The 13,297-nt window shown below is 42.2% G+C and overlaps 1 protein-coding gene across 11 annotated transcripts in view; it reads right to left on the reverse strand.

Moving 5' to 3' along the window:
* The window catches only part of FRYL (FRY like transcription coactivator), a 209,078-nt gene that overhangs the window by 121,629 nt on the left and 74,152 nt on the right, over nt 1-13,297 (reverse strand). For 2 of the 11 annotated variants that reach the window (XM_069977611.1, XM_069977606.1), the window contains exon 1: nt 9,392-9,694. The exons of 8 other annotated variants lie outside the window; for them this stretch is intronic. In XM_069977611.1, coding sequence (XP_069833712.1) covers nt 9,392-9,467 — 76 coding nt within the window. In that variant the 5' untranslated portion in view covers nt 9,468-9,694. Of the gene's footprint in view, nt 1-9,391; nt 9,696-13,297 lie in introns of those variants that run through there. One more of the 11 variants, XM_069977605.1, reaches the window with a different exon arrangement.

The raw sequence follows: 13,297 nt of genomic DNA on the forward strand, positions 1-13,297 counted from the left end.
GACAAAAAAAAGAGACTATAAATTGCAAACTTGCTTTGTTGATTTCGGTTTTGAAAGTTATAACAGATACACTTTTAGGCAGATGCTGTCTTCCACCATACAGCCATACATCTCATAGCCTCATATTTACCCTAAGACTGTGATCCTGTCTTCTGTATGGTTGAGGTTGACTTACTAGTATAGAGTGTCAAATGAAAACTCTTGTTTTAGTGTGTTTTGTGTGATGCCAGATCCCTTCAATGGATGGATATCAACTGTGCCTGACGGACCCCACTGACCTATACTGGGTTCTGTTTTCTTGTCTTTCATGCAGAATATTTTTCCCTTTCCATCAGCACTGAATACAGCCTAAACCTATGTTCCCATAACGTTCCCCTTTACGCTCATAATATACATCAGCAAACTGTCAAAAAAGACTGCAGACGTACAGTATACTGCAGCATACAGCAGATGGACAGTCTGAGTTTAATGGACCATCATAGTCAGTCAATGTCTATATTCAGTCCATTCTGCAGACATATACATTAATTTTAAGAGACTCAATAGTATTGCAGACCATGCACTGCAGAGTCTAGCAAAATTAACATGTGCATTTGGAAAAAGGACCGACCACCAACATAGGTTGACTAGGTTAGTCCTACAGTCAACATTTCTGTTGGGAGTATGGTGCAACTATACATCAGCTAGAAAAGGAGGTATGCTGTATTCCAATGTATGCTTTATGTCAAATGCCCCGTAGTGGTATACATAGGTTCCCATACCAAAAGAATGTATACTGTGCAATATAAGTCCTTTTGCTACATCCAGATCAATGAAATAGCATTTTTATTATTATGTATCCAGTGATGGCTACGAGATGATTGGCATGACCTGTTCTTGTCCACAGTGCTGTAGTTCAGTGCATTTGATCTATATTTAGGGTGTAGAAAAGGAGTACTACAAGCACTACCCTAAGAGTCCTATTCCACCGGACGATTATCGTTCAGATTATCGTTAAAACGTTCAAATCTAAACGATAATCGTTCGGTTGAAATGCAGTTAACGATTAACGACCGAACGAGAAATCGTTGATCGCTTTATAAGACCTGGACCTATTTTTACCGTTGCTCGTTCGCAAAACGTTTGCAAATTGTTCGCATTGAATAAGACGTTGTTCGCAGTAGATAGGAACGCAATAGCGAAGAAAAAATTATCGCAAATACGATCATAAGTAATGATTATCGTTCCATGGAAATGAGTGAACGTTTTCAGGTCTTTCACAATAGCGGTCGTTTGAGATCGCTAATCGTTAACGATTATGCGAACGATAATCGTCCGGTGGAATAGGGCCCTAACACAACTATAACCTTGACAACATACACCAGACAATTTATCGCCATCTGTCCACGGAATTAGACGTAAGCACCAAAGATTCCAGATACAGTTGCCAAGTAACCAATAAACAAATATCATAAAGTAACATTCAATGTAAGCAAAACAAACAATTCGGAGTCTAGCTATAAAATGACGGTCTTATCTGTGTTATGCTTAGTAGAGCTGAACAGTAGACGTGTGTGATCATCAATTTATGCGAACTCTTTTACCAACCAAAAGGACAGGTGGACCATAGAGTAGGAGATCTCCAGGATATTATGCAACAGCTAGACCTGCAGGTGCAAACGTCACCCACCAAATGCACAAAAAGGAAGTTAAAGGCCAAAAAGTGACCCTTTTACCAGAGATGTTGGATGCCATTGGCATCTTTTGCAACCATAAACAATCATGATAGTTGGGGTTATAGGTATGAGAGAGTTGATCCGCCATGTTGGATTTTTTTCCTTAGTTCTTTGGTCACTTAGTCCCACAAACCAAAAGAACAATGACAATCACCCAACAGTGGGGGTCTGCTGTCGCCGTTCCTATTACGTGGAGTGACCAACAGCAGACCGTCGCTGATCAGGATTTTTCAACATGTTGAAAGATCCTGATCAGCTGACATTGTGCATGTCGACTGATTGTGGCCTTTAAATATGTGTTGTTACACAAAACGATTATCAGCCTGAATGGCCGGCAATCGGCCAAGTATGGCCAATAATTGTTTTGTGTATTATGGCCTTAAGTCTAAAACTGAGCTAAGACTTTCTGTTCTGTCTGTGTTGATAAGAGAAGGCTGCTGTAAAGTGATCTGTACAGCATTACAGTGACATATCAGTATAAGACAATAGCAGCACCCTTTAGAATAAACTCTTCAGAGGTCACCGTATACGCTCAGTAATGTTTCACATTAATCCCAAGGGAACAGGTCCTGTCTATAGGGCCGTATTTACCACTAGGCACCTGTGGTCCGGGGGTGGAGCACTGGGGAGCAGGGGGAAGGAAATAGCTTTTCTTTTTTTAGTTGGGGGGGGGGGGGGGGGGGGGATTCCTTAAGACAATATGCAGACTGCTCTAATCATTGATTCAATGTGGAAATTTGTTTATGTTTTAAGCCGTTAGAAACGCAATTCAGACAATGTTTATACATGTAGAGATGCATGTGGCCGAAACCAGTAGTCATGTGCTGTTACGAGGATTATTGGCCATACACCTATTGGTTACCACATGAGGGTCTGGTTTCAGCTGCATGTGGTGACGTACAGTAAATGTGGAAACGCGGCCTAAGACTGATCAGATATCAATATGATGTTCAGGAACTAGAAAATCCTGATGCTCATTAGTGAGTGAAGATGGGACGTCTGCAGGTTTAGTGCCTAGGACAGCAGCAGCTGTTAATACGGCCCTGCCTGTCTATTGTTGTCTATGTCTATGAGGCTTGCTGTAAAGCATGTCAATAAAATAAAAAAAGTCAGAAAACAGAGACAGATCAGAAAAGAAAATTGACATGTTAGTCAAAGAAAATCTAGGTGATACATTCACCTCTGGATTCAACGCTTCCCACCACAATAGAATATGCAAGAAATCCCAGAAACAAGAGTCAAGCCACTTATCTGGCACTTCAAGAGGGCTGTGTATAACCAGGCTAACATTTACTTGTCTGTCCCAATATAAAATTTCCCTTAAAACAATCCATTATCCCCCCGTTAAAGGAGAAGTCCGGCAAAATTTTTATTGAAGTATTGTATTGCCCCCCAAAAGTTATAAAAATCCCCAATATACACTTATTATGGGAAATGCTTATAAAGTGCTTTTTTTCCCTGCACTTACTACTGCATCAAGGCTTCACTTCCTGGATAACATGGTGATGTCACGACCCGACTCCCAGAGCTGTGCGGGCTGTGGCTGCTGGAGAGGATGATGGCAGAGGGATGCTCAGTGTCCCTCCAGTGCCCTGTGTCCCTCAGTGTCCCCCTGACATCATCCTCTCCAGCAGCCACAGCACACACAGCTCTAGGAGTCGGGTCGTGACATCACCATGTTATCCAGGAAGTGAAGCCTTGATGCAGTAGAAAGTGCAGGGAAAAAAAAAAAATCACTTTATAAGCCGGACTTCTCCTTTAAATATAGGTGATTCTTGCTATATAATATGAGACAATAATATATACAATATATCTCATATACATAATAAACTACAAGTCTCAGCATTCCCCCTAAATAGATTTTTTTCTAGAAAATATTAATAAATAAATACCTTGTTTTTACATCAGAAGTGCTATTTTACAACCAAGTAACTGACTAATGGGCGGAATAATCCCCTTGCTAGAGCTCAGTTACTAGACTGATCGTAAATTCCTATTCTATGTTACAAGACAGGACACAAATGACTTGTCACCGGAGGTGTTGGAGACTTCTACAAGTGTTAGCAGATCTGTCGTGTGTGCTCACTCCTATACAAACCACCTGAACCACAGTGGGTGACATGTATGAGGAACACCACCTTTTGTTCTGTACATGTACCCAGACATTATAGAGTTTTATATATCAGTCTATATTACACAGGATGCATTACGCCAATGTAATTTCACTAAAGGCGCATTAAACTATTTATTAGACCCGATCTAATAATGACACAATGAGAACATGACAGGAACAATTATATACCTAGATCCTGCATCATAAAAGACTGTTAAAGTAGCAAAATTATAATGTTCCTGTCTCTATTATACTGTATACAGTATATTCAGTAATCTGCATTTGTCATCGTTCTCGCCCATTATAATACACACCCTGCAAAATCTTTATAGCTAATAAAACCCATGCACCTACAGCGAAGAAAAAAAAAGAAATAACATTCTACATTGTGAAACTGTTCCCACCAGACAAAATGGGGAAATGAACTCAAGGATTAACCAACTTCCTGCCAAGAGTCAATCTCTCCCTTCTAAAGACAGGAACCAAATAACACAACGCTTTGCCCATTACACATTCTGACCAAACCACAGCAACAATTCTTTGCATGTCGGTGGGCAAATTTTGGGCTGATCATCTGACGTGTATGGAGCATGGGAGAGAAGGATCAGGCATATCCGATATTAAAGCGACTCTGTACCCACAATCTGACCCTCCCAAACCACTTGTACCTTCGGATAGCTGCTTTTAATCCAAGATCTGTCCTGGGGTCCGTTCGGTAGGTGATGTAGTTATTGTCCTAAAAAAAATAAAAACTTTTAAACTTGCAGCCCTGTGTCAAATTGGCGTGGCCTAGAATATATGTGTGCCCAAGCCTTGCACCACTTCTCCGTCCCTCCTCCTCATCCTCCTCATTTTTAGGCTTGCCCTGGGCAGGATTTTTCCAATTCATCACCTGTCTAAACACTGCACATGTGCTAGATTGTTAAGGCCCATGTGCTGTGTTCAGACAGGTGATGAAAAGGAAAAATCCTGCCCAGGGCATTCCTAATAGTGAGGAGGGTGGGAGGAGGGACGGAGAGGCGGTGCAAGGCTTGGGCACACAAACTCTAGGCCACGCCAATTTGACACAGGGCTGCCACTTTAAAAGTTGTTTTTTAGGACAATAACTGCATCACCTGCCAAACGGACCCCAGGACAGATCTTGGGATTATAAGCAGCTATCCGAAGGTACAATCGGTTTGGGGGGTCAGACTGTGGGTACAGAGTCGCTTTAATTGACTGATCCTTTTATTCTTGGGGAGATAAGCCAATGCCAGAGGTGTCTAGTTGCAGCTTACCCCTTCTCTTTCCATTAAGAACACATGAATGTTTAGTGTCCACATGTCTGATTATGGATAGTTTACAGGTCAGGAGTGAGATTACAAACCAGTAACTGAATGAAGTTGAGACCTTCTATCCAACTTAGAAACAGTTAAATGACAAATTCAGGTCTGCTGTGTCTGGGGAAATAAATAGTAGCATGATTTATTGATGAACCAGCGTCAAGGCTGCTTTTTGGATGGGATACTGATGTAGACCTCTATGGACACTGCCAATCACTCCCCTCCAGATCAGCTTACATGAATTGCATTTTAAGACTGTACAAACCATAGAAGTGTCAGCTAGAAGTGCTCTGGTGGTTTAGCCTTATTACTACAAAGTAAAGATGATCCCTGCACAGCAGGACACTGCCGGCTTTGTAAGCACTACTTCTCATTACAGGAGTGTAACCTGCATAAATACATGGCAGCACAACGATAGCCGCTAATGCTTCTGCATGTATAGACAACAGGGAAAATAGTCTTTATATATTGTGAGTATAACTCAATAACCACTTGGATTCAGTTCACCACAAGAAAACGTGTATATTACCCCTAGAATAGATCTATTGCAGAGAGTAGAGGGGGCAGCCTGTCCTCTGATATGCAGTGAGAAGCGGATACTGGCTGCAATGCTGTAAGGAGTATTCAGCGCTGAACCTTGCACAATCGGATGTTGGCAGGCCAAGCATAAAGATAAGGATTCTCTGCCCTGGTGGATTTCTACATACTATGGTTGAGACAGTGGGCACCAAGCGCTCATGCAGGCAGGTGGGGGTTGTATGAACTTTCTAGGCTAGTAAGGAGTAAAAGTTATTATAATGTCTATCACTATATCAAGATTTGGCAAGTCATGGCAGCGTGATGAAGTGGGTACAGGTTAGACTGCATTCCAGTGAGGACATGGCAGACAATAGGGGGCATTTATAAAAACAGTTACACCTAACTACAGGGGACCTCTATAAATACTCCTCAGATGGCGGTACTCATACTAGTGAAAGGCTACAGTCAGCACAGTGTACAGTCCACAGATACTAACATAGGTCACTCCATGCACTGCTGCAAACATCTAAAAGGGACACATGGAACTGATAAACCAATATTGGTGAAGACGACAGAAGGAGGAGAAGAACACTAGCGGCTATTGTAAGCCTCAAGATCGCCTCTCTTTCTCCTGCATCTGTGCTATCTCTGAGGACACAAAAAGGCGTGAAAATCTGTATGCAAAACCTGTGCTCAAAGTTTCTTGCTGGGTTTTCGATGACCTCTGCACTGCTGCTTCCAATTCACTGAGGTCAATGAAAGGGTCAGAGGTTCATTGTAGCTGTGACCCTCTGAAAGCAACTGTGCACACAGGCCTCACTACTGCTATTAGCAGTAAAACATTGGTTTCACTAGTGTTCAAGTGCCAAGCACTGGAAGCAACCCCCTGGTTGTTTCTTTAAAGACCCAAATCCATCTACATAGATATTCATGGTATGATTGCACTTAGTTCATGTGCAGCAATACACAGTAAGGCGAGAGGCTCAGAGACTCTGTATGCACAACACTTTGCTTGACATTGCTATACAAAATGAGGCATTCTGGGTTGTGTAGTTTTCACTAGATGAATGGGAACCTCAGATGGACAGTTACAGGTACACAAACATAGCCCTTCTCCTTTGGATATTTGCTGAATGAGCTCAATGGACGCTGACACTCCTCCTCCATTACTTTCTGCTCTTCAAAGTAGCCAAAGTCCCTGGACAGAACATCAGGATTCATAGTTTACCCTCGTCTATATCCACATTCTCTGCCCAGGGACTTCCAATGCTTTCAATATCCATCTCGGGATCCATCTTGGGAAGCTCCAGTGATGAAATAACCCAATAGCTAAGCATATACCTTTTTACAGTAGAGAACAGTATAGCCTACTGCACTATTCCATACCTTGCTTGACATACCTGACATATATTGGCTAGATGAAGGCCAGTGGCTTTATTAGCGAAGAAAGAAGAATTATCAGTATGGCGTCTGAGACATCTCCCTCACAGAGCACTCACTAGACCATGGGTCTCAAAACTGCAAACCTCCAGCTGTTGCAAAACCACCATTCCCATCATGCACAGGCAGCTAAAGCTTTGGATTTGGCTGTCCAGGCATGATGGGAAATGTAGTACTGCAACAGCTGGAGGGCCACAGCTTGAAGACCCATGCCGTAGACTCAAGGTACACTGTAGCAAACCAACTATACGAAATAGGAAAGGTTCTATTCACAGACAGCAAATAAGTTTTGAAAATGATATGAAATTCAAACTTTATGTAAAAAAAAAATGGCAAAACTTGTTGATGACTCAGTTTTATTACTAAAGTTTGCAAAGCAATGAAATAATGCCACAGTACATATATTAAGATAACCTGAACACATGAGCTCACTATATAATACTAATAGCATCTAAGAGAAGTAAAGTGATCAATAACTGGTCTGCACTTCAGGTTACCTTCTTATTATTATGTTATTGGTTATTATGATAGTGTGTTATGAAATATCAGGTAGTCTGACTACCACAATACAAGTGTAACACACAACATTGTAGACTATTATTCATCTATTGAATCCTAATGAGTTAAATTGTTTCAAAAGAGAGAACAACCTCCCGAACCTAAAAGTGCTGGCACTGGTGCCGTATCCTGTATGCGGGCCATATGACTGTCACCTCATTGTTATCTATGAAAGACAATGTGCTCAACTGCATCCACCGCTGCCCAGTACAGCAGCCCATATTGTTGGCTAAGCAAGCCTGTAAGCTGGGGCTACATAGTTTTTTTGTGTTGTGGAGATAGATTCGCTGCCACAAAATTCAGCTGACTTCAAGCTTCCCCCAGGGTGATAACATTTATATAGCTTTAAAACACTCTGCAGAACTTCATAACTCCTGTCTAATGCACATTAAAGGGACTCAACTTTACATAGCTCATGTAACAGAACACTTAATACAAGTATTAGAGTGGGGGGCCTAGGGTCCACCAGTAATATTGACTGAGTGACCACCCTAGAGTTACATGGAAATATTACCCATTTAACCCTTTTAGACCTTTAGGATACAGAAAAACCATCAGCACAAATTTAGGCAAATTTTTTTGGAAAGCCAATGCAGTCTTGATATGTTTTTGTGCAAATCTTAGCAAGATACAGAGACATGGGCACTATTAAGGGGTCCACGGGGGATGCACCTGTTCTCCAGTTATGTCTCTGTACTTTTCTATAAAATCCAAGCATACTTAATATACTTACATTTTAGCACATGTACATAGGGGTGGGAAGGAGGTGTTTTACCTACATTGATTTCCGTGGCTATAACACATCCATATAGACAAGCCTATCCCAATATACACCCATGATTGGCATTGACAGGAACTAAACTGTCAACACAAACCAAACACTGTGATTATTCAGTGTTGTCATAGGAGCATTAGTATTATTACTGCAAGAAAGAAACTTTCCCAGCTTCCCATGTCAACGAACTTGACAATCCTCATCCATGGGTATCAAGTTTTCCAAAGTAATGAAAAATCAATGGGATCTAGAGTTGGGGTGCACAGTGGTTGGCACTATTGCCATAAAGCATTGGGGCCATAGGTTAAAATCTGAGCTTGCATGGGTTTATATTGTATGTTATCTGGCTTCCCATGAAGGAGGACCCAAGATGGGTATAACAGACACTGCAAGATATACCGGTACTATACACGTTATGGAAATTAAATATGACACTATTAAGATACAGATATACTATATAATCATAAATACCGTATACAAAGAACTGAGACTGTCTGGAATAGAAAGTGATGGAGATAAGAAATGTTTTTAAGCATCATACAGACTGTTAGTAAAGCTTTTCTGTAGGACCTGACAACACTACATAGAGCAGTGAGAGCACAGCCGGGAGGAGGTGCACCCCTGCATTATTTATGGCCATTCACCAGTCTCTGCATGGGCAACTGATTTCCCTTCGAAAAGAACATTTTGTGCTTGGCAAAAGTCTCTTACTATCAGATGACTCTGCAGAGACCGGTGCTCGTCTCTAGCACGGAAAGCAGGCGAATTATAATGCTTATATGTATGTAGTGAAACTCAGTGGCTTGTGAATCAAGCCCCTGCTTTCTGCCCCGGGCAAAGGAATTTCACAAGATGATGGCTTATGCAAACCGGAGCAGAAATCAGAACGTCAAGAATGTGATACACAGGCTAGATGTGTAATGGAGAAATAACGTGACCGTGTACTTACAGCTACTGCTCCAGGACTTCAGCAGAGACTTTATGCTAATCTCGAAGAACACAGAATCCTGTAGGCTTAACATCATGCCTCTGGCAGCCACCACTACCCGGGAGCTGGGGGTCGTCTGTTTTGTCCAAATGTTCTTTTTGCTGTTTCTCAAAGGCAGCGGAGTCCTGGCCTCCCGTGTCGCTGCTTCATTACCATGCAGTCTCTTAGTGACGCACGGATATGGTAAAATTGCTGCTCAATGCAGGACTGGGATAGAGGTGGAGGGGGGGGGAGAACGGAGGGGAGAGAGGAAAAAAAATCCTCAAGTTTTCTGCTGGGATGATCTCAAGGACATTCTCACCTTTTCTGCAGTGGGAACATCCTGTCATCCAATGGAAACAATCCCCTGCATGGTGAAGAACTCGGCTTTGTTAGTAAACAGACGTTGAGATCTCTCCAAGAAGCCCCACGGGTGATTTCTGCAGCCTCTCGTATACCGGAAAACTAGTTGAACAAATGTGACAAGGGCTCATGTGTCGCCTGCTTCCTCCCAGCAGCTGCCCACTGCTATAACAGTTGTGCTCTATTCTTTGCAGGAGCCCTTCCTGTGCCTGTCCTGTGAGCGGCGGAGCATTCTTTCCAAGGGCTCTACACACCCTGTCACTGAGCAGCGACTCTCGTGTGACGGTGCAGCGCACGCAGGCCTGTGTCATTCACTGGAGATGCTGCTGGCTAATGGACTGGGAAGGTGATGTAATGAACGCTGCTGGGGCTTTCAGAGCAGCTCGCAGACTATTGCTCAGCTTCTTTGCAAAGTGTCTTTCCGGTTTCTCGTGAACATCTTTGATGTCTTGTCTCGGTAATTGGCGTAGCCACTCAGGAGCATAAGACTAATGTGATTACTGATAGCTGCTCAAGGTTCTGTGCACTGAAAAGTCAATCCATTCCGACCACTACACTACACGTGGGAGTAGCGAATATTCACTTATATGCCAGACGCAATATATAGACTTGGCTAGTAAGTGATGATCACTGTGATACACAGGTATCATATAACCCAACAGAAATAAGGACATGCACATACTTGTAGTTCTAGCAATGGCCTTCTCTGGTGTATAGCATGCAAAGCTTCCTTAGATCTAGGATGTGATTTCAGGGCTACTACTAATCACCCCTATTTTAGGGAACCATCTCTGACTTGTGATATGTCAGAAAAGTACTGACCATTAAAGTAATAATGCTGCAATAGAATTTATAGTAATTCTACAGAGTATTATTACAGGTTAGAAAAGATTTCACTGTTGTCTTAAATTACACTAAATAAAAAGGTATCTGCAGGAAAGGTTATGACAAACCAACCATTATCCACCTGTCCCATTTTTTCTGATGCTCCTGGTCCTCGCAGGTCTAGCTTTACTTTCCTGCAGTGATGACATCACCAACAACCATGTGAGAGCTGCAGCCAATCACTGGCATCAGCTACGTGTTTGTATCACCAATACCACCAGTGATTGGCTGTAGCAGTCACATGGATGTACGTGATGTCATCACTGCCGGACTGTAAACAGACCCATGGAGAATACGGGAACATGAGTGATGTAATGGAAACTAATGGCTGGTTTATTAGTTTATAATAATCCAAAATTCAATAACCTGTTTTGCCCAGAAAGCCAGGGCTCTTTGCACTTCCCAAGTCCTCCCTGACAACCTCTCTGCTCTGCTTTGAGTGACAGCTCTAGCGGTCTCACGATAGGACACTAGAGAAGCCACAAGCTGAGGGGATACACCAGGGAAGCATTCAGTGCACAGAGCTCTGGCCACCTTGGCTTGAAGGATAACATATATCATGGAAATGACAGTCAATGAATACAACCTCTATAACTAGCTATGTGTTAGATGTGGGTTCTTACTATGGCATTAGATAGTTCTTATAGTCAAAAGGGCTATCTAGGATTAGAAAACCATGACAGCTTTCTTCCAGAAGCAGCACCACTCTTGTCCTCAGTTTGTGTGCGGTATTGCAGCACAGTTCCATTGATGTAAACGGAGATGTAATACCATACAAAACCTGAGGACAGGTATGGCACTGTTTTACATTAAAAAAACCTGTTATGTTTTATTAAACCCCTTCAACAATATGGGATAGTATAAATAAAGGTATTTACATAGGAGCGTTACTTTACAGACAATTGCCAAACTATGCAAATATACAGCCACTAAGCATTTTAAAGTCCTTAAATCTGTCACTTTCTGACTATGCCTGGAATCCAACAATAGATAAATGTAACAGGAAGTAATTGACCAGTTATGTCACCACCCATGACTAGGGAAAATGACATCTATGCCAAAGTCAGCAAATGGAGACGTGTGATAACAGTGCCTCTCTGCAACCCCTGGAAATGCATCATATTAGAAGAAAATAACCCTTTTCTCGTATAATCACCAACAGATACTGTACCACAAGTGTGTCCACAGCTCATGACATAAATAGCATTGTGCAGCCAGCATACATACATATACACAAGCATCAAGGCAACATAAAATACCCCATAAAAGATGAACAAAACAAAAAGTCCATGGGGCAGAGTGATCAAAAGTAATGCAAAAGAAAAACGGAGCAAGACGGGAAAGAAAATTTCAGTTTTCAAAGTGCCTATAGAAATGAGTTCTTTGCTCTCATAAGGACAACACACATAGTAGTCTTATAGATGTGATGCCTTTTAACAAAAATAAAACATAAAACAAATGTAACAAAGTGAGCTTTTGAACCACACATAGTAACATGTCAGAAAAACGACAGAAATGCCAAACAGCATGTATTACTTATAGCAGGATGTATTACTTCCATTATTCTGTTCAGCTGTTCTCCTTATATGCAGAATGGGCTTCATACTGCATTACTTCCTCCACCTGCTGACTGCCAGCTGTCTGCCTATACACAGTAATCAGCAATCAGCGGACGGTGGGAACAGGGAGCTGGTGCTCATAAATATCGAGGCCTACTAAGCATATGCACAAAATGGAAAGGACCAGTTCCATGTTATTCAGGAGGATGTGTCTGAATCAGCTGCTCAGAACAATGTAAGTAATACATCATTCGGTACAGCTTCTCTGTCACTAGTTTATGCTACCCTGAGATAAACATACTTGCAGTCTCCATAAAGGGATTATAAATTATCTAACCTGCTGATATCTCCCTATAGTGCATGGGGCACTGAGAATGAAGGTAAGTTTCCTACCTTTATCCTCAGTGCACAGTTTTCGTGATATTAGGAGTTTAATCCTTATGCTAATAAGTTGTTTTGGTGCACTGGGGACAGGACTACTGCTCTCAGTGCACCTATCCACCCCGGTCGGTCCGTACCTCTTTATCAATATCAGCAGAGCTAAGCGGCTGGGCTGGTAGCATAGGGATTAAACATCTAATATCACAGAAACGGCACAGCCGATGAAGATAAGAAACTTACCTTCATCCTCAGTGCCCCTTGCGCTATAAGGACATATCTGCAGGTTAGATACAGGCTTGGCTGATTATTCAATTGCTCTTAATAGAGAGAGGAGTAAGCCTGGCAGCAATGTTGGTGGCTCATCTCCCCAAATCAAAAGGGTTGGATATTTACAATCAAACAAGTCCCAACTGGGAGTTCTCACACACATTAGAAAGTTGCCCAGTCCTGAAACTAACAATGACTTAAAGGGGTTGTCCGGCGAAAAAAAATTATTCACAGAATAACACACATTACAAAGTTATACAACTTTGTAATGTATGTTATGTCTGTGAATGGCCCCCTTCCCCGTGTTTCCCCCCACCCACGCTAGACCCGGAAGTGTGGTGCATTATACTCACCGCATGTCGTGTCGTCCACGGTCTCCGATCGTCAGCAGTGACGTCTTCTTCGGGAGCTTGGCGGATCTTCCCGAGTGCCG

The sequence above is a fragment of the Dendropsophus ebraccatus genome, chromosome 7 (genome assembly GCF_027789765.1).
Source record: "Dendropsophus ebraccatus isolate aDenEbr1 chromosome 7, aDenEbr1.pat, whole genome shotgun sequence".
Lineage (NCBI taxonomy): Eukaryota > Metazoa > Chordata > Amphibia > Anura > Hylidae > Dendropsophus > Dendropsophus ebraccatus.